This window comes from Sciurus carolinensis, chromosome 4, assembly GCF_902686445.1.
Source record: "Sciurus carolinensis chromosome 4, mSciCar1.2, whole genome shotgun sequence".
NCBI classification, from domain to species: Eukaryota; Metazoa; Chordata; class Mammalia; order Rodentia; family Sciuridae; genus Sciurus; species Sciurus carolinensis.
The window spans coordinates 63,856,134-63,876,911 of record NC_062216.1 but is presented as its reverse complement, the minus strand read 5'-3'; the positions used below and the strand labels follow the sequence as shown (position 1 = coordinate 63,876,911).

At 42.3% G+C, this 20,778-nt stretch overlaps 1 protein-coding gene across 1 annotated transcript; it reads left to right on the top strand.

The window, feature by feature from the left end:
- Window positions 1–753: 753 nt before the first annotated feature.
- On the top strand, window positions 754–19,126 carry Tuba8 (tubulin alpha 8). The gene is made up of 5 exons (XM_047548953.1): window positions 754–912; window positions 10,675–10,897; window positions 12,052–12,200; window positions 14,118–14,798; window positions 17,291–19,126. The coding sequence occupies exons 1-5, from the start codon at window positions 910–912 to the stop codon at window positions 17,582–17,584; spliced, it is 1,350 nt and encodes a 449-aa protein (XP_047404909.1). The 5' UTR covers window positions 754–909; the 3' UTR covers window positions 17,585–19,126.
- Window positions 19,127–20,778: the final 1,652 nt, after the last annotated feature.

Below are 20,778 nucleotides of genomic sequence, written 5' to 3'. Positions count from 1 at the left end.
GGCCACAAAGAGTAGGTCCTACCATTGGGCAAAGAGGTAGAGAGAACCCTGATATTTGACATACATAGGAGAGGTGACATGGGCACATTTGGGGCTTAAAAGTAGGAAGGGATCAGGTAGGAATGAATCAATGAGAGAGCTTTGAAAATAATAGAGGAGGACTCCCCCACTACTGTGGATGTAGTAGAAACAGGAACAGATACATTCTGGAGCACCTGCTGTGTTACAGGAGCTGTATGCATGTCATCTCACTTAATTCTTCACTAACCAGGTGGAAGCAGGTTTACAGAGCACTACTCTACAACTTTGCCTGAGTACACACTAATAACAAGCAGCTGACCTGTGAGTCCTGCAAGATGTCTGATCATTCTTGGCCTCTCCTGGGTTGACAGTATTGAGGTCAACTAAAACTGCTTTCCTGCCTGAGTCAGCTAGTGCTGCCATCAGGAAGAGAACGAAAGTTTGGGGAGAAGTAATCTTTTGTCTTAAGAAATTTTTACATTGCTTTCCTGAGCAACTAGAATTTTAATGGCTGATCTTTGGAGGAGATGTGGAGAAGAGTACACGTGCGCTTTGCTAGTAGGACTGCCTCTCCTGCCGAGCGCAGAGGAACCCAACTGTGCAATACTCAACGCGTGTGGCACCCAAGAATTCTGGGCAGGACTGCAGGACCGAGGAGCCCGGCTGAGCTGAAGCTGAGTCGCTGGTGGGCGGGGAAGTGCCATTGTGACCTGCCCGGGTCCCTCCCCTCAGCGGGCACTGTGATGCTGCAGGGCAGCTGCTGGCCCGGCATGTCTGTCCCCGGCCCCCTCCCGCCCAGTGTGTCACAACAGCGGAGGCGGCTGTATCTGGAGCAGTTGGGGTGGGCAGGCCCAGCTGGGAAGTGAGCGGGTGAGAAGAGCGGCCGCGATGGTGAGCTTTCCAGGGGCTGGGGACCGGTACCAGGGGTCGGGGACCGGGAGCCGGGAGCGCGGGGCAAGTGCCCAGTCGAGAGCCGCGGGACTCGCGGAGTAGTTGGGGGTGGGGATTCATCACTTCAGTCCACACAGCTTGATGTCTCTTGCAGAGTGTCAGTTCAGGGTCAGGGGACTCACACCTTAAGGCGGGAGACACTTGGTGCCAGTTCCTTTGTCATGTGGGGGGAAGTGGAGACCAGGGGAGAGGTACCCCTTAAGAAACCTAAGGGAGGGCTGGGGAGATAGCTCAGTCGGTAAAGTGCTTGCCTTGCAAGCACAAGACCGTGGGTTCAATTCCCAGTACCACAAAAAAAAAAAAAAAAAAAAAAAAAAAAAAAAAAAAAAAAAAGAAACCTAAGGGAGATTTGTGCACGCAGATGAGAGGTGGAGGACCATGGGGAGCCTGGTGGAGAACCGAGTGAGATTCTGGACGATCCCAGATGGGCAGCTTGTGCACCAAAATGGGAAAAAAAAAAAAAAATGGAGCCCAGGGATTCTGGACCATTTACCTAGGTCGGAGAGGCTCAGGGAGTGTGGTACAGTCAAGTCCCCAAATCCAACCAAATGTGCAGGATTCCAGAATGTGACAAGAGACTTAGGGTGTCACAGACCCCCTATGTTGAGGTCGTTCTCGGCTCTCATCCTTGGACCCTCCACTTGAGTTTGGAGCGCCCACAACGTCAGCACCGCCGGGACCTCCGGCGCAATCGGCTGCCCAGGCACCTGGCGCCGATGTCAACTCGCCAGTTTTTCTAGCGGTCAAAGTCAGGACGACTTTGAGACTCAGAAGGCTCCTTCCCAAGTCCAGTCTTTTGGTTTCGCTTCCTACCCTGGCCTAGGGGGCTCGGTGGCGGCTTCTTCCCCCACCCACGCCTCTATTGACAGCCGCTGATCTTATTTGCCAGAGAGGCCCCCTCCAAGCTGCGTAGTTCCAGCCCCTCCTACCAATTTGCTTCCAATCAATTTCCCTGAATGCCTGGAAACCCAGGACTCTCTCAGACCCCTGATATTTCAGCCCTAGGGTTGTGGATCAGAAAGGTTGGGAGTGAAGGGTGCGGGCAGAAAAATCTTATTTCATGGGCCAAGGTCAGGTTCTCTGGGCACTCTTGCTGCAGGTATCAGTGACAGAGGAGGCCAGCTGAGAACTTTCCCTCCTCCCCCGCACCCTGATCATTTTGGAAAGAGCCCAGAGCTTTCTGGCTGTGGCTCTAGCTGTGCTGCTTCCAGCACCCTCCCTTCCCCAGTAGGCTCTCAGGCTGTCTGGGAGCTTGAAGAATTTGGGAATAATGGGGAAAGTGGCCTGAGGCCATTTCTGCCTGAGGTCCATGGTGTGGGGCCATAGGATCCCAGAGACTGGAATTCAAAAATTTGGCTCCTGGCTCTTCAGTTAACTGTGTGACTTCAAGAAGGTTACTTAACCTCTCTGAGCACATCTACAAAATGAAGAGTTTTCAAACTTCCAGGTCTCCACATAGATTTTATTTTAAAAACACTTTTTATTATGGAGAATTTCACACATATACAAAAGAAGAGCAAGTGTTATAATGAACTATTATATTCATCATCCAATTTCAACAATTACCAACCAGCCTTTGTTTATCTCCCTTTCCTTTATTTCAAAGCAAATCCCAGTCCACATACTTTAAAATTTACATTTAATATTTATAATACCTAGCATGTAGTTATTGCTTTATAATTTTAAAGTGCTCTCCTTTATAAGTTTTAAATTTGACTGAATGTCATAGTTACTTTCAGAGTAGAACCTAAAGAAAGTTTGCAGGGGGGCTGAGGATCATAATCTCCAGCCCTTGTGCAAATTTCAACGTGCATGTAATAGATGAGTTTCTGAAAATACCTTGCAAATAAAACACTTACACAGTAAAAGCTTATTTTAAACATGTTTAATAATTTTGAAATGTGCTTAAGTTTTTTTAAGTCAATGTTTGAATATTTCAAAAAGGCAGTATCCTTTATTTATTTTGAAATACTGAAATTTGTATAGTGGGTTCTATTGAGAACATTTTGTTGTGTGCCAGCACTGTCTTATGGGCAAACACAGTATTTTATTAAATACTTCCTACTCATAGAGTCTTCAAAAGATGCTTTGACTCATTCCTTTTTTTTTTTTTTTTTTTGTTGTGGTGGTGGGGCTCAAACCCAGGGCCTTGCTTATGCTAGTCAATACCTACTGCCCCTGACTCATTCCTAAAAAACTAGAATGATACATTTATAAACCCTACCCAAGAATCCCTCCCTCCCTCCCAGAAATGATTTTTCTTCCTCCAGTGGATTAGTTTCAGGCAACCGTCCCCCATATTCTCTTTTCTGTTAGACTTGGAATTTTTGTAGGCTCTGAAAAAGAAATATATAGCTAATCCCCATGCACATTTTAAAAGACATTTCTGCAGTTACTAGACAGATGGTCATTTTTGTGTGTGTGTGTTTGTGAATTGCTCCCCTTCTCCCTAGTACCCACAACACCATACCACCAATATCCTTTAGCATTTCCAACTGGAGCCTCAAGCTGCACAGTTGGTAAGAAGACTCAAACCTAAATCCACTTGATTTCAGAGCTTCTGTTCTTAACTCTCAGATCAGCAGGATAATCCTACAACAGAGCTTCCCCATCTGCTGCCTATGTCCTTCTAGTGAGCAGCTCTTTTGGGAACAGAGACTATGACACCTTTTTTGGGCTACAGTATGGAGAAGCGTGGGCAAGTCAATGATTCCTAGCATTAAGGGAGTTCTGTGGTCTACGCAGAGGTGGTAACTCTGTAACACAGCTCCATTACTTCTGCATTGGGGAGCATCAGTTGAGTTCCATGGGAGCATCAAATGGTGACAAAGATCCTGATGCATATAATAGTTTATTATAAAAATTGGTAATTAGAAGGGAGGGGAAAGTGTTCTGGGGGTGTTGTGGGTACTACCACATCTGTGCTCTTTTGCCATCTGCCTCTTGTAGGCAAGCATGACTGAGATCTGACCTCAGAGCACTGTGAGGGGCTCCCAACAGGCAGCAGATAACTTCCATTTCCCTCCTTCCCATTACTAAATGCAGGTTTCCCAGAGGTCATTGGAACATAACCTCTGAGTGAAGGAGTCTTGATTAACAGCGCAGTAGCTAGGACAAAACTCAAAACTGCTGGGTCAGTGAGAAAGGACTGTTAGTTTTTTTTTTTTTTTTTTTTTTTTTTTTTTTTTTTTTTGGTGTAGAGGATCAAACTCAGGGTCTCATGCATGCTAGGCAAACACTCAACTGCTGAACCACATCCCCATCCTAGAACTGTTAGGTTTTGATGGGAACCTTCCAGGTTCAGGTAAGGCCCATGCAGAGGTGGTATGTGTTTGTGTGTGTGTGTGTGTGTGTGCCTGCACTATCCTGACTGACCTTGAAAAAAAAGTAAAAAGTTAAAAATAATTTCTGAGGTGGAACTGACTGGTGAATACAAGGCCAGTGATGGGGGAGGTTGGGGGGATGTAGCGACTTAATGGGAGGAAGTAGATCAACTGCTCCTTTTCCCTTGGGCTACCAAGCTACTGACAACACTATGGTTTTTGTGGTTGGCATTTCCTCTGTCAGTGTCTCCATGTTAGGATGTTTCCCAGATAACTAACTGTGGAAGAGAACTGGAACATGCAGTGGGCAGTCCTTGTTTCACATGTGACTCCTGTGCTTGCCCCAAGGTCAGTTAAAACTCCTTTGATATCACAGGGTCTTTTGTGCTGGGAGTCTACTTACCAAACACCCCTGTCATCCTAAAGTAGGTCTTATGTCAGCCCTATTGTTGCCTTAAATGCAGAGCCTATAATCTGAGCTCTTCTCCTGAGCCACCTCCACTCACTGATGTTAATTTAGGTTGATTCTTTGTTCTTGCTGTTTCTGGTTTGCTATCTATTCTTTGTTCTTAATGATTCCAGATGCACTCTAATTGAAGGATTCTGAGCAGAGACAATTTCATTAATCATATTTGTTCTTACTTTAATTATCCTACTGGAACACTGGGGATCTACTTTTTACTTGCTGTCTCTAACCTAGGTCCTAAAATATATGTGATTTATTATTCTAGTCTGACAACCAGAAATAATTTGATGTAATAAGAGGCTTCCTAAAAGCAACTGTGGTATTTGAGCATGCAGGTGGTCAGGGGACTATGGACTGGTGTTAGGTTTTCACATGGCATATACTGTTGGCTGTCTCAGTTCTTTCCCCCATATAATATGCCAGTTTTACTGTTTTGTGATACTTTGAAATGATTTTTAAAGCTTAAAAGCCTTTTTCTACTGAGGATAGTGATTAGCTTGTCTTAATCTTCTTGGAACAGAGCAAAAGGCAATGATTATTAAAATGGAAAGAAATATATTACATAGAATTGGCATAGGGAAAGGTTTCTTGCAGTGGAATTCTAAAGGGCCTGCAAAGTTCTAGAAATTTCTTTTTTTGTTGTTGTTGTTGATGTCTGCTTTCCTCTCCATTGAGGACGGTCACAGGGAGCACAGATGTCCCATCTCCTCTGCCTTTCATGGACCTACATTTCAGACAAATTGGGCAGTTGTGGACCCTGCCCTAAAATTTCCAGCCTCTTGGTTCACACTGCTCTTCAACCTAAAATGCCTCTAGGTCATCTTGGCAGTTGTCACATACCTGTGACTATTCCTCCTTGAGGAAATCAGGCTAGCGGTTGTCTTTTTCTCATTTGAACTCTCATTGAGCTTTAACTGTGTACTTCTTGGGCACGAATTACTCTCCTTATTAAATGGCTTGTAAGTTCACTGATTAGATGTTTTATTCTAATCATCTCTAAATTCATTGAGTACTTGTTAGCATTCAAGCACCCTGCTTGGTGCTGGAGATTCAGTTCCTTATCCCCACAGAGCTTACTCTCTGACTAGGAAAACCAGAAAATTGAAGAAGCAACTATAATATGGTGTGATAAATGCAATGATGAAGATAAAGGGGATTGTGGCAATTCACAGCAGGGACCCTGTAGGGACTAACACTTAACTGGAGACCTGAAGGAACCCGAATTAGCCTACTACTTTGCAATGCCTTCTTGCATGTAATGACTCAAAAAACATTTGTTGTAGGAATGAACAGAGTAGCTGTTTTTGGTGTAGGTATCCAGGGCCAAGTCTGTGACAGGGTGTCATATTTTCCTTGAGGCAAGGGACTCCTAGGTCTATCCACTGCCCTAGTCTTCTTCACCCTCTGGATTGTTGGTTTCAGCAGCACAGTGGGGACCCAGGAGAGTAGAGCTTGTTTGAGCTCTGTAAGTCCAGATGAGAGAGAGAGAGAGAGAGAGACTGTTAATTGGCTAAAGAGGGAAACTTGAAATATGAGTTTGAAGCAAACATATGACTTAAATATCCTCTGCTGGGTCAGCTTACCCCTTGCCCTAGTATCCCCTCCCCCTACCAACGGCTATGTACACTGGTTCTGAGAAACAGAGTCCTTGGTTCTGTCAAAATGACCCATTTTTAAAGAGGTTATCACCCTGATCCAATCTCAGTTTCCCTTTGCATTGGAGTTTTTCCTGTTTGTAGTTTGGTTCTACAAGCTTGGTCTTGCTGACCACCATTATACTGGCACGGATGTGAATGTGCTTACATCCCAAGGCCCTGGAAGTTCAGAGTGCAAGTGAGGTAGGAGGTTGTGTAGTACAAAGGAAAGAACTCAGGCTGAGGTCTGAAGTCATAGATTCTGGTCAAGGATTTTTTGCTGCAGAGCTGTGAACTCTTGAATTTGTTTCATACCTCTATAAGCCCCAGCTTTTTTTTTTTTTTGTCTGCAAAATAAAGGAGAGGTAATCATATTAGGTGATCTGTAAAGCCAAACCAGCACTAGTATCCCAAATATTCTGAAGCTAACATCACATCTTTTGTTATGAAAGGTAGATGGCTTTTCTTGGCAATGGGGATTGGCCTCCCAAGGACATCTGTATTGGGTCTGTTCGATGTTTAACTATGTAGAACTTCCAGGCAGAAAGATGGGTAGGTAGGTGATCAGACAGAATGGTGGGAGAAAGTTAGTTCAGGGCCTGAGTCAGAGGAGTTCTATGGCAGAGCTTTGGAATGCTCCTTGTTTCCCTAACTGTTAGTTGTTTTTTTTTTTTTTTGTCACTATAATAAAAACCTAAGATAATTTTCTTATAAAGTGAAAAGATTTACTTTGACTCATATTTTTGTAGGTTTCAGTTCGTGATTGGTTGACTCTGTTGCTTTTGGACCTATGATGAGGCAGCATGTCATGGTGGGAACACATAGAGGAGCAAAATCACACCCCTCATGGCCAGACAGAAGAAGAGAGGAAGAGACTGGGGTTCTACAACACTTTTTGAGGGCATATCCCAATGACCCAAAGTCCTCCTGCAAGGCCTTACCTCTGAATGTCTCTACTACCTCCAAATAGTGCCAATCCTTTACTATATGGGCCTTTAGGGAACATTCCAAATCCAAGCTACAGTATCTGACCAGAAGCTGGTACAAAGGCCCAGAGGAAGGTCAAGGATGAGCACAGACCTCAGAGTTCCACAAAGCCTCAGATAACTTGTAAAAATTTCACTTGTGATTTCTTTATGTAACTTTAAAAACACTGTTTGACCTCACAAATTAGGATCTTAATATATTAATGTTAGCTCAATAAATGATTGTGTGAAGTGGGGCAGGAAGAACATGGACCCTTAAAAGGTAATTACAGTGAATGGAGTCCCTACTCCTACTCTTGTTTTGTTTTACTTTTTACTCTAAGAAATTTCAAACATTCAGAAAGTCGATGAGTATAATGTCACCTATATATTTATCATTTAGATATAATATTAAGAATTACTGGACTGGGGATATAGCTCAGTGGTAGAGTGCTTACCTTGTATGTGCCAGGCCTTGGATCTCCAGCACCGGGATGGGAGCAGGTAGAGGAGGTGGAGGAGATGACCTTTTGGATATTTTTTATACATCCTGTTTCAACCAAATAAAAACAGAAGAATGGCATTACTTGATTGAAATAGGGTATATAAAAAATCCAGAAGAAATAATTGTTTTGGTGGTACTAGGGATTGCACCTGGGGGTGCTCTACCACAGAGTTATACCTGCAGCCTCATGTTTTGTTTTGTTTTCTATATTGAGATAGGGTCTTGCCAAGTTGCTAAAGCTGTCCTCAAATTTGCAGTTCTCCTGCTTCAGTCTCCCAAGTTGTTGGGATTACAAGTGTGTTCCACTGTGTCTGTCCTTCTCCTCCCCCGTGACTCCATGGTACTGGAGATGGAACTCAGGACCTTGCATATGTTAGTCAAGTACTCTACCATTGAGCTACATACTCAGCCCTTCACTATTCTTCCTGGTGCTTGTCTTTGGCAGTGGGAGCCTCTTCAAGTTGGCTTAGACATTACCTCAGTCTTTGTTAGCTTCTATGCTTTCAGGAACTATAAAATATTTTAGACTCATCTGGTACATTCCTCACCTCAGACCCAGAAATCTCGGGTTAGTGGGGAATAATATTGAAAGAACTTCCTCTTATCCTCTCTCTTTTTGTGGTACTGGGGATTGAACCCAGGGTTCACACTGAAGTGCTCTACCACTGAGCTACATCCCTATCCCTTTTTAAATTTTTAGACAGGGTCTCACTAAATAAAAGTTATTTTTTAGGGATGTGTTTGTGTGTAACAGAGAGAGAGAGATTTAGTCTGTGAATATTTATTAGTATGAGATTAAAGAGGGCATCAAAAAAGAGTAAAAACATTGATACCACATTTTAGTAGTTTTAGATCCCCAAGATTCTTTATTCTTTATCCTGTGATCTTTGTTCTTCCTGTAATGGCCCCGTATCTTCTGTGGAAAGACCCAGAGTATTTCAGAAGGGAGGTCAGCCTAGAGGGCAAGCAGCACCTGAGACAGGTTTGGAGGGTGGTTGGGGTGTGGTAGTGGACAAGGCTCAGAAAGCTAAGGGTCAGAGCCATGAAGGATACTGTTGCTTAGGAGATGATACAGGATCAGCCTTCTTTTAAGACTCTCTAATGTCCCCTCAGCTTTGAATATCTCTCTAGGAAGCTATAGTTGCTCACTGAATGTGAGATGTGTCTGGGTCAACAAGATGCTGGTTTTGGGGTAGTTGATGCATATAAAACGTGTTTTTCTTAGTCCTAAATTGAGTCCTAAGATGGAGGTAGAGAACAGACCCCACAATAAAGGAGTGAAGAATGGGAACCTGAGATCTCTGACTTCCTACATGTGGAGAAAAGAGCTATGAGGTAGTATCATGATGAAAATGATAATGGTAAAGACAAGAACAATAATAGCAAAATCATGGCTAACTTATTTTTAGATGAAGGGAAGTTAAGTAACTCAGCTAAGTTTGCACAGCACGCTAGTAAATTGAGAAGGCAAAGTTTGAACCCTGGGATGTGGGCAACCTTGTGAATGAAGCCTTTCCATGGGCACTGGGGAATACAGCTGAGTTGTATTCTGCACAGGGCTGTGTTCCATACTGGCTGCTGTGAATGCCTATGCTCTTTTCTTCCAAGGGCAAGGGGCAAGTATCAGTCAGCTCTAGCATAAAGACAGGTGTAGAGAAGGGACTCAGATGTAAAACTGAATAAGGGAGAAATGGGTCCTGACACCTCTGACCCTTTGAATGTTGCTATGCTTGGAGAATCTTCCAACTTCCCAGGAGTCCTGTGCTTTGACGTGGACTCTGTTTTCATACACAGGCATGTTCTCTGGAGCCTCTGCTCTTGGCTTGAGTTACCTGGAACTGGAAAATGCCAAGTCAGGTCATGGATAAGAATAGAAACCCACAAACCAAGCACATGCTTCCTGGTTGGGTTCTGGTGTGTGTCACAGACACAGAGCTGTGTTATGTTGGCCACTGCTTCCCCACAGGCAAGATATGGGTAGGGGGATGAGTCCATCTTCCTAGTGAAACTTCATGCTATGTTTCTTTTCATGCATGCACACATCTTAAAGCATTAAGTACTTTGATCAATCAGGTAATCGTGGCTTCGTATCAGAGTAGCACAAAGATAAGAATATGCTAACGGTTAACACTTGGCCTGGCATAGGCCAGGGGGGCAGATAATGGTGGCTCTAAAAAGAACTTTCCACTTTCTCAGCATTTGGGAAGGACCTAATTTAGGTCCCTCAACCCTCCCTTGATGGTGAACTGATCTCTTCTTATTTCTACATTTGTCACCATAACACTAATGACACGCATGATACTGCTCCAAAGCATATTTCTTCCATGAATATTCCATCTGCTCTGTTAGTCTGAGTGTGTGTGTGTGTGATGTCTTGTAAAGTCAGGGTTTAGTAGTAATGAATGTGAATGCTGCTGCTGTGTGTGGTAGTAAACTCAGGGATAGTTTCTGCTATTCTCATGGATTTCTTCAGTACCAGAGTCTTATGGTTTGGAATTAGCTCCTGGTTTCATCTCTGTAGTGGCTTTTTTTTTTTCTTTTCTTTTCCTGGTACAAAGAATTAATGCTGGAAAGCAAACTTTAGAGCAAACCATAGAACAACTCTGTCTTCTTTGGAGCCCAAGTTTTGATCCATTTGGAGTTGTATCCAGGGACTTGAAACCTCAGATACCATTTGAGGTTTGGGTGGCATGATGGAGGGATGGGTATCCTGCAGGTTGAATGCAGGAAGAGACAAGTCCTCAGATGTGGGACCTTAATCTGTGGCTGACCAGGGCTCTCTGACCCTGACACTGTTCTCTTCCCACAGCGGGAATGCATATCTGTCCACGTGGGTCAAGCTGGAGTTCAGATTGGCAATGCTTGTTGGGAACTCTTCTGCCTGGAGCATGGCATCCAGGCGGATGGCACCTTTGGTGCTCAGGCCAGCAAGATCAACGATGATGACTCCTTTACCACGTTTTTCAGCGAGACCGGCAATGGGAAACATGTGCCCCGGGCTGTCATGGTGGACTTGGAACCTACTGTAGTAGGTGAGTATGGATTAAGAGCCTCTCCACAGAAAACAACATAAAACCACAGAGCTTTGGCCCATGAAACATAAGTAGCTGAAAATTGGGGGTGGTTCAACTAGAATTTACTGTGCCTTGTGACTTCTGTCAGCTCCTTAGGGAAACTTATAATAGGGATTGAGGATTCCTGCAAATCTGTGCAGTGTAAAGTGCTCCTTAAGCCTGCTGAGATAGTCTGAAGTGGCCAAGACTGTTACTAAATACTAAGAATTAAAAAACCTAAATAATTTTGGAAATGATGATAAGCCCCTAATTAGTCAATTTCCCACAGTATGTTTCTGATTCTATAGAAATTGCAGTCTGTTCTCACAGGTCTGATCTAACCTTGAAGTACCTTACATACAAAATGATAAAACAGCAAGCACATTCATGGTCAGGTGTTGCGGTAATTCTAGAATGAATCTCATTCAGATCTAGGAAAACACACAGGAAGTCTGACTTGTGTCAAAGCACATTTCTCAATGCTCAATCTTTTCCCTTCTCAATCCTCTCTCATTCCTGATAGTGTCAGTTCTACTTAGTCTGATTTCTGGGTCATTCCTTAGTTACACAGCAGGAATTCCAAACCTTTAAGGCTGGCACATCAAGCAAGGGATGGATAGGTTGCAGAGAGATATCTGGACAAATGCTTATAATGCCTGGACAGTGGTTTCTAGGGGCAACAAATGAAAGGTACTCCACCCTCTGGATGTTTTGTACAAATGCAAAAAGTGGGGGTCACCTTTTAGGTGACTGCACACTTGAATGATTTTCCTGAAGAGAGGAGTAGAGGAATCCCAAAGAGATAAGGTGATGTAGGTGGGGCTGATGAATCTTCATCTGCCTTGTGTCCAATCTCTGTGGATGTTGGAGATAAGCAGAGCCCCTTTGAAAGCCTCTCAAAGGCTCCTGCTCTTCTAGGACCTGGAGCACAACTTTACTTAAAAGTCATTATAGAATTTGTCTCGAATTGGGAGTGTGACCCAGTGGTAGACTGTGTGCTTAGCATGCATGAGGCCCTGAGCCTAATCCCCAACACCGAAGCTAGAATGGTGTCATGTGACATTCTAATGGAGAGGGAGGCTTCTCCTCTGGAACCCAGGTGGTAAGACCTAATGGTCCCCCTCTTTTGGTAGATGAGGTTCGGGCAGGAACCTACCGCCAGCTCTTCCATCCAGAGCAGCTGATCACAGGAAAGGAGGATGCGGCTAACAATTATGCCCGGGGTCACTACACAGTGGGCAAGGAGAGCATCGATTTAGTACTGGACCGCATACGGAAGCTGGTAAGCATCCAGGGCAGAGGATTGATGAGGTGGATGGAGCTAAACACGACTCCTGGCTACAGGGTGGAGTGCCTAAGATTTGGGAATTTTTTTCCGGTGCTGGGGACTGAACTCAGGGCCTCATGCATGCTAAGCGCACACTCTACCATGGAGTTATACCCTGGATTTATGTTTTGAAAAAGCATTCACAAGGATGATGCCCTTCCCCTACCTGGACATTGTGGACTACCCTACAGGCTGCTGCCTAAGGGTACCTATGAATATTGTATGTTGGTACCTGGGGAAGTTTTAAAATATAAGGAAGGCTAAGGTCTTTGCTTATTGGAAATATAGTTTAACAAAGTATTAAGTTGAAAGAGGAGAGGAAGAGATTGTTATGTATTTGAGGACTTGCAAATATTATGAATATCAAGTACATTTCTTCATTTATTTCTTAACAATCATACAAAGAAGGTCTTTTCCCTGTACTTTACAGATAAAGATATTTAGGGCTAGGGTGGTTAAATGACTTAACCCAGGTTACACAGCTAGAAAGTTGGCAGAGGTAGCATTTGAATCAGGTCGATTTGACTATAAAACTCTGAGTTGTAGGCAAAGTCACTTTGTTCAGGTTCCCATTTCCTTATCTGTATGATGGAAAAGGTTGACTGTGATGGAAGTTTTCTTTTCTTTTTTTAACCTGGGTACTTAGGATGTGAATTTTTGTATATGTTTACTTTTTCTGTTTAGAGGATTCACATAGGGGTCATTAGTCTCTAAGCCATCTGTAGTGCTCCAAAGTTCAGAACCACAAGATTAAATAATACATCATGCTCATTGGAAAAATTCTGTGACTGTATGAATTCTCTTCATTCTGATAGGAGCTAACATTGAATGCTTAATATGCATCAGATTCATGCTCAGAATATTATGCTATCTCATTTAATTATCACAATAATCTTGTAAGAAGGATTTTTTGGCTGAAAATCAGTCTTTTAAAAATTATAATTATTAACACATATTAATTGTACAAATTAGGTTTCACTCTGTATTACCATACCTACATATATCATCTACCCTCTCTTCTATTCTGCTGCCCTCCCATTTCTCTATCCTTTCCTCCCCTCCTTTCCCTTTTCTAATAGTCCCAAAATGAGGATATTTCTATTGTTCCCACTTGAACCAAGAGCAAACAGAAGTTTGAAGAGTTTCAATAGCTTGCTCAAGTTTTCACAACTGGGAAGCACATAGATGGATTGGTTGACTTGATTTGGTCATCCCACAATGTATATAAAAATTGTAATATCACTTTGTACCCCATAAATATGCACAGTCATACATTTTCAATACAGAATAAAAAATAAGGGGCTAGGGTTGTGGCTTGGTGGTAGAGCGCTTACCTAGTATGTGTGAGGCACTGGGTTCTATTCTCAGCACCACATATAAATAAATGAATAAAAATAAAGATCTATCAACATTTTAAAAATATTTAAAAAAAAAAGAAAATCTCAGGTTCCCTAACTCCTTTTCTTAAATTGATACTCTGAGCTCCCTTCCAAGTTCGAACTGAGAATGGTAGGTAAATAGTTCCCCAAAAATTATATGATAGAGACACAGGGGTGGTGGGCAATTTGGGCTCTCAAAGGGTGAAATCAGTGATCATTGTGGTTATGAAATTTTCATTCATGTTTTATCTAAGCTGCTGGGCTGAAACTATCATGTACTAGAGGCATGTGTAGCTCACCATCTAATATTTCAGCTACTTCACCCAAAATCAAAACAACTTCTTTTGTGCTTCCTTATTTCTTCAAGGCTGTTATGATTCCACTCATATAAAAATGTTGAGGGATGGGATAGGGCAGATGGAAGGATTTGTTACCTTGGGGGATTCTCAGAAAGTTATCTTCACGATTTCTTCTCATTTCCTGCTTTCCCCAGACAGATGCGTGCTCTGGCTTGCAGGGCTTCCTGATCTTCCACAGTTTTGGTGGAGGCACTGGCTCTGGCTTCACTTCTCTGCTGATGGAACGCCTCTCTCTTGATTATGGCAAGAAGTCCAAGCTAGAGTTTGCTATCTACCCTGCACCCCAGGTCTCCACTGCAGTAGTTGAGCCCTACAATTCCATCCTGACAACCCACACCACACTGGAACACTCAGATTGTGCTTTCATGGTAGATAATGAAGCCATCTATGACATCTGCCGCAGGAACCTAGACATCGAGCGCCCCACCTATACCAACCTCAACCGCCTCATCAGCCAGATTGTGTCCTCAATCACAGCCTCTCTCCGCTTTGATGGGGCCCTCAATGTGGACCTCACTGAGTTCCAGACCAACCTGGTGCCCTATCCCCGAATCCACTTCCCACTAGTTACCTATGCACCCATCATCTCTGCTGAGAAAGCCTACCATGAACAGCTGTCTGTGGCTGAGATAACCAGCTCCTGCTTTGAGCCCAACAGCCAGATGGTGAAGTGTGACCCAAGGCATGGCAAGTATATGGCCTGCTGCATGCTGTACCGGGGAGATGTGGTGCCCAAGGATGTGAATGTTGCTATTGCTGCCATCAAGACCAAGAGGACTATCCAGTTTGTTGACTGGTGTCCCACAGGCTTCAAGGTGAGAGCTGATAAATTAGAAAGGGGATAAATAACTGGAGAAGCAAAGACAGATGACAAAAGATAGAAGAATAAAAACTTGGGAGGTTCTGGTTTTATGTGTTGATATGGGTAGAGGAACTTAAACCAAATGTAACATTAATTTCATTCAGCTTTGTTTGAGACACAAATGCTATTGAAATTTTGTCTGCTTAAGTCATTTTAGAGCCAGGCATAATGGTCCATACCTGTAATCCCAGTGACTTGGGTGGCTAAAGCAAGAAGATCATACATGTGAGACTAGCATGGACAATTGAATCAGACTTACCTCGAAATAAAAATTTAAAAAGTACTGGGACATAGCTCAGTGTTTGTAAAGTGCCCGTGGGTTCAATCTCTTATCAAAAAAACAAACAAAAAACAAAGATAAATTTTATAAAACATATGAATTTGAGAATATTTTAAATTGATTAACTATCTTTGCCTTTTTTTTTTTTTAAGTTGAAGGAACAAGTGATGATTTTGGAATAGACCTAAATCGTGATGCTTTGGAGTTCATGATTCAGTTCAATTTATATTAAATTAGTTTTAATGGACATTTTATACTTCTAGGTATATTTTAATTTTAGAACTAAGTTATTCATTTTGCTAGGGAGGTATAGTTCCCTTTTCTAACAAAAGATGTGTTTCCCCCAATTTATTTTGAGAAATTAAATACCTACCCTGTAAGACTTAATCAAATTGGAGAAACAGTGGGACAATTTTTTATTACATGAGTCATTTATGTCACAAAGCCCTGACATTTCCCATTCCTGTCAACCATGTAAGGGTTTTCTGGCAGAGCAAGGGAGTGTAGCATTCCTTCTCACTACTCTTCTCCTGGCTACATTTCTCATCTTCCTCTCCCAGGATTATGCCTATTTTTATTGGCAGTTCTGATCATTCTTGCAAAAGTAGTCAAGGTCTTATAGAAAAGATGTTCTTTTCCCTTTTTTCAAATGGAAATAAACAACACAAGCTAGTTGGAGAATAAGGGGGGAAATAGAGAAAATACAGAGATATGGGAATGGTGGGGCCAAATGAACAATAAAGGAGATGTCCTCTCATTCTCTCTCATTTATTTTAAATATATTCTGAGCTCATATCCACAAAGATCAATAAGGTGATGTTAACAACTCTAATAGCTTTACAGAAAAGCACATGCCAGGAGAGTGAATGTTGCTAAAACTTCATCCTCTGACATTCTTCGCAAGGGTATTTGTCCCCACCTGACTCAGTTCAAGGGGTGGTACTGTTCAGAAAGGGGAGAGTTGGTTCCAGGCACAAGTCTTATGTTGGTCAGGAGCAGCTAAAGCAAATTATTTGATATGGCAAGGTTTATATTCATCATCTTTCTCCTACTCACTTTTTGGTCCTTTACCTCATCTTAGTTTGCCCTCCACCACCAAGATACCACTTGAGTTTAAGAAGAATGATAAAACATGGTGAATTCATTTGATGAATTCTTTACTATTTCCTGTTGCCACTTCTACCCCCCACAATCAAGAAGGATATATATTTAAAAGCAATGAATTTAATTGTTAATTTAGGCATGGTGGCCTGGACAGGAGCAAGAGTTTGGACAGTTCCTGGTTTTAAGTGTCCCCCAAATTTCACAATTTGTCACCTTAGACTTTTTCCAGTTTCTTCCAATTCTTGGTATTGGCGTTGTTTTGGAATTTATGTGTGGGGAGGAGAGAGATTTCTAGGACCGTTGCCACACCATAAGATTGGACTGGGGTTAGCTGGGAGGACCCTGACTTGCCACCAGAACTTGGGAAGTTGTCTTATTCGGGTAAGACCTTTAACTATCTTTGGAGCTCTTGCTTTTATCCAAGAATTCCTGTTTTCCAGAAATACAAGGCCTGGTTTATATTAATGTTATCCCCAAGGACCTTTTGGATTTTTAAATTTATTGTTCTGGAAATACCCCTATGTCTTTGTACACATTCCTACACCCTTGGCAGAGAAACTTTCCCAAATTTATTTGCAACCTAACTAAGAGGAACTTCAGGGATCATCTGGGAAGAATAACCTTCACAACATTTCATTTTCAGTAACTGATTTGCCTCTAAAAGGAAAAGTATTTCCCTTTTAGACATAAGCATATACTGGGTACCTCCCATGTAATAATAATTTTATTCATTGTTTTCCATTGTCTCTTTGCTATTTTCCACTAACATTTCTTCCTAGTACCAGCCCTCTCTTTTTCCTTTCCAGACTTTAAATCCTCCAGCCCTTGCTTTTGAATTTTTTTGGACCAATCCCATGTGCTTTTCTCTCCAGTGCTCCCTTCTTTTCTACCTGCCCACTCTCCCAACCTCCTGATTCCTCCCTCTTGCACACCACCTTGCAGTGCCATCCCCACACACATGACCATGACTTTCTAACACACCTTGTTACAAGACATGCCCTCTTGAGTTATCTTTTTGCTGACTTGCATATTCTGCTGTGTCTTCCTCCTTTGTTCCCCAGGTAGGCATCAATTACCAGCCACCCACTGTGGTACCAGGAGGGGATCTGGCCAAAGTCCAGCGGGCTGTCTGCATGCTGAGCAACACCACAGCAATTGCGGAGGCCTGGGCCCGACTTGACCATAAGTTTGACCTAATGTACGCCAAGCGGGCCTTTGTGCATTGGTATGTTGGAGAAGGAATGGAAGAAGGAGAATTCTCTGAGGCCAGGGAGGATCTGGCTGCCCTGGAGAAGGATTATGAAGAAGTGGGGACCGATTCATTTGAAGAAGAAAATGAAGGGGAGGAATTTTAAATATACATCTTCCCCGTGGCTGGGTCTCTTTATTTATGCTGCTCCACTTGAAGCACATTTAACTAGTTGAGAATAATAGACCATTCTTCCAACCCCAGAGTGATTCATGTTTTACATAGGAGGAGAGAGCACCAGATTCCAGTATTCATGGGCGATGTGACTGGCCAAAAGTAGATGCTGAATTCTATCAGACTTTTGTTTGAGCCAAGAGTAACTTTGTCACTAAAGAAAATGAAGGTTACTATCTCTGGGTGAAAGTGAAGCCAAGTTACACATGTGAGGAGGCCTAATCAGGTTTTTAAATTCTAGATTAGGCTGGGTCCACTCCACTTAACACCGTCTGACCTGATCTCATTCATTTATAGGTACTTATGAAGGCAGGAAATGGGTGTCTTGTTTATCACTAACTCTAGCTCTTAGGACAAGTAAGACAAAGTACACAATTGGGCCCCTTGGAATTTCCTGCTGATAGAGAAAGGAAAGATCTGGGCACTGGGAAGATTCCAGGGAGAGAGGGAACAGGAATCCACTAGAGATCTTCAGCATCCCCAGGCATCATCTGAACTTCCCACATATTAACTTGTTCATTCATCAAATATTTGAGTACAGTCATCTCCCTTATCCACAGGGTCCACATTCCAAGACACCCCACTGGATACCTACACTATTCAGAGTACCAAACTGTATAGTTAATATGATTATTCCTATGCATACATACCTATGATAGAGTTTGGTTTATAAATTAGGCACAGTAAAACAATAGTACTACTAGTGAAACAACAATTGCAACAAAATACAGTAATCAAAGTTACATGAGGGACTGGGGATAGAAATCAGTGGTATAATGTGTACTTAGCATGTATGGAGCTCTGGGTTCATTCTGCAGCAACACACACACACCCACACAGTCATGTGAATTGATCTCTCAAAATATCATAGCGTACTGTGCTTACCCTTCTTCCCATGGGACACTTAAACTATAGGAAGCAAAACCAGATAAAGGGTCTTACCGCATACCTTCTGTTTTAGAGATTGTCTCAAGAGCTAGAAAATTAGTGGTAAGACAGACACTCCTGCCTTCATAAATACCTATAAATTAATGAGATCCTGTCAGATGGTATTAAATAATATGAAGTAAAAACAGTGATGAGAGAAAGTGTTGGAGTGCCTCTATGGATAGCAAGATCAGAGAAGACCCAGATGACACGAGTCAGAGGACTCCCCAGCAAGTCCCACAGGTGTCTGTGTAGAGAATTTGGGTCAGGATCTGTCAGTCCCATCTCAGGAAGGGTCATATTTTCTCCTAATGGAGGAGAGAGATCTGTTCATGGATTCAGATTACTTTCAAAGGACTTCCGAGTGTGTGAGTATGACCCTCTAGGCCAGGGTTTAGTGCAGGGGTGAATTCCCTTATGTTCCTTTCTTGTAGACTTAAGTGAATTACATAAATTCACTGGGGATATAGCTCAGTTGGTAGAGTGCTTGCCTTGCAAGCACAAGGCCCTGGGTTCAATCCCCAGCATCGCAAAAAAAAAAAAGAAAAAGTCACAAAAGTGATGCTAAGAGGTTTGTATAATCAAGTGGGGCTGCAGGAAAGATTGGGGGATATGTAAGGAATTTAGATGTTTCTCCCTTCCCCACCATGTCTTGTTTCCATTTTTTCCATCTTTTGTTGAGTCCCTGTCCAATCTCTAGCTCCACTCAGCCCTCAATCATTTTGAGATTCTTGCAGAGTATGTGTGTATCTATAGCTATCTATCTAATCTATCTATCTATCTATCTATCTATCTATCTATCTATCTATCTATCCATTTATTTTTTTCTGCCTTAAAACCTACCAAACACTTTTTGAGTGCCTCTAGGACTGCTTAGCTTTTAGATCCTGTTTGGAAAATGAAAGTATTAAAGCACTGAGTATTAGAATGTGAGATAAGGGCACCTAGCAAGAAGGTGGATAGGAAAGTGGGTGACTCTCTGCCATTCCCCAAATTGGCAGCTGTGCCAGTCTTTCCCTAGCATGAGATTGGCTTGAGGCTTCTTAGGATGTCAAAGCAGGGCTGGCAAACACTAGATAAAAAACTGGTGTTAGAAAAGAGAATTGTGCATCACCCTTGGTAGGTTGCTTTTTTAGCTCACTGGGCTAACCAATTAGATAATCCAAACTCTTAAATTCCAATGCCAGCTCTCTTAGGGATGCCCTAAAGTCATAGTTACCAAGATTTCTAAAAACCTTTAAATATTTTATTCTAGGAATTAGTAGAATTAATAGTTAACACAATATCCAGTGAAATCCTCTTTCACTTTCCACCTTAATTTATCAGATGTATTTTTTGCTTCTCCCTAGTTTGAGATCATGGGTGCTCATATGTTTTTGTCACTGCAGTATTTGCATTCCCAAATCTCAACAAGAGGGACAAACCTCCAGATTTGTTTTGTTTTTTGACAGAAATCAGCTTAGGTTCCAATGTGAGTCTGCTAAGGGTGAAGACAATGTTTATGTTATCTAAAAAAAAAAAAAAAAAAATTTGGTGGTTCTGTCAGCAATTTGATCCAATTCCTCTATTCAGAGTTGATGCCAGTGGAATTACCTTTCCTACTATAGTACAGATCTAGCAAAGGGATTGAAATGTCCCCTTTTTTTCATTTTGTGAGCCCAAACTCTCCACATTAAAAAAATTTTTTTTTTAAAAATGTGCCATAAGTAGCTTTTTAAAGCTCTTTTGGCAAATTTTTGTTGGTTGTTTAAGAATGATGAGAGTGACTATGAACATTGATGTGGCTGTATCTCTGTAGTATGCTGATTTTAAGTCCTTTGGGTATAGGCCAAGCAGTGGGATAGCTGGGTCAAATGGTGGTTCCATTTCAAGTTTTCTAAGGAATCTCCACACTGCTTTCCAGAGTGGCTGCACTAAATTGCAACCCCACCAGCAAAGTACGAGTGTACCTTTCTCCCCACATCCTTGCCAACACCTATTGTTGCTTGTGTTCTTGATAATCGCCATTCTAATTGGGGTGAGATGAAATCTTAGGGTAGTTTTGATTTGCATTTCTCTTATTACTAGAGATGGTGAACATTTTTTCATATATCTGTTTTTTGCTTGTAGATCTTCTTCTGTGAAGCGTCTGTTCATTTCCTTAACCCATTTGTTGATTGGGTTATTTGTATTCTTGGTGTAGAGTTTTTTTGAGTTCTT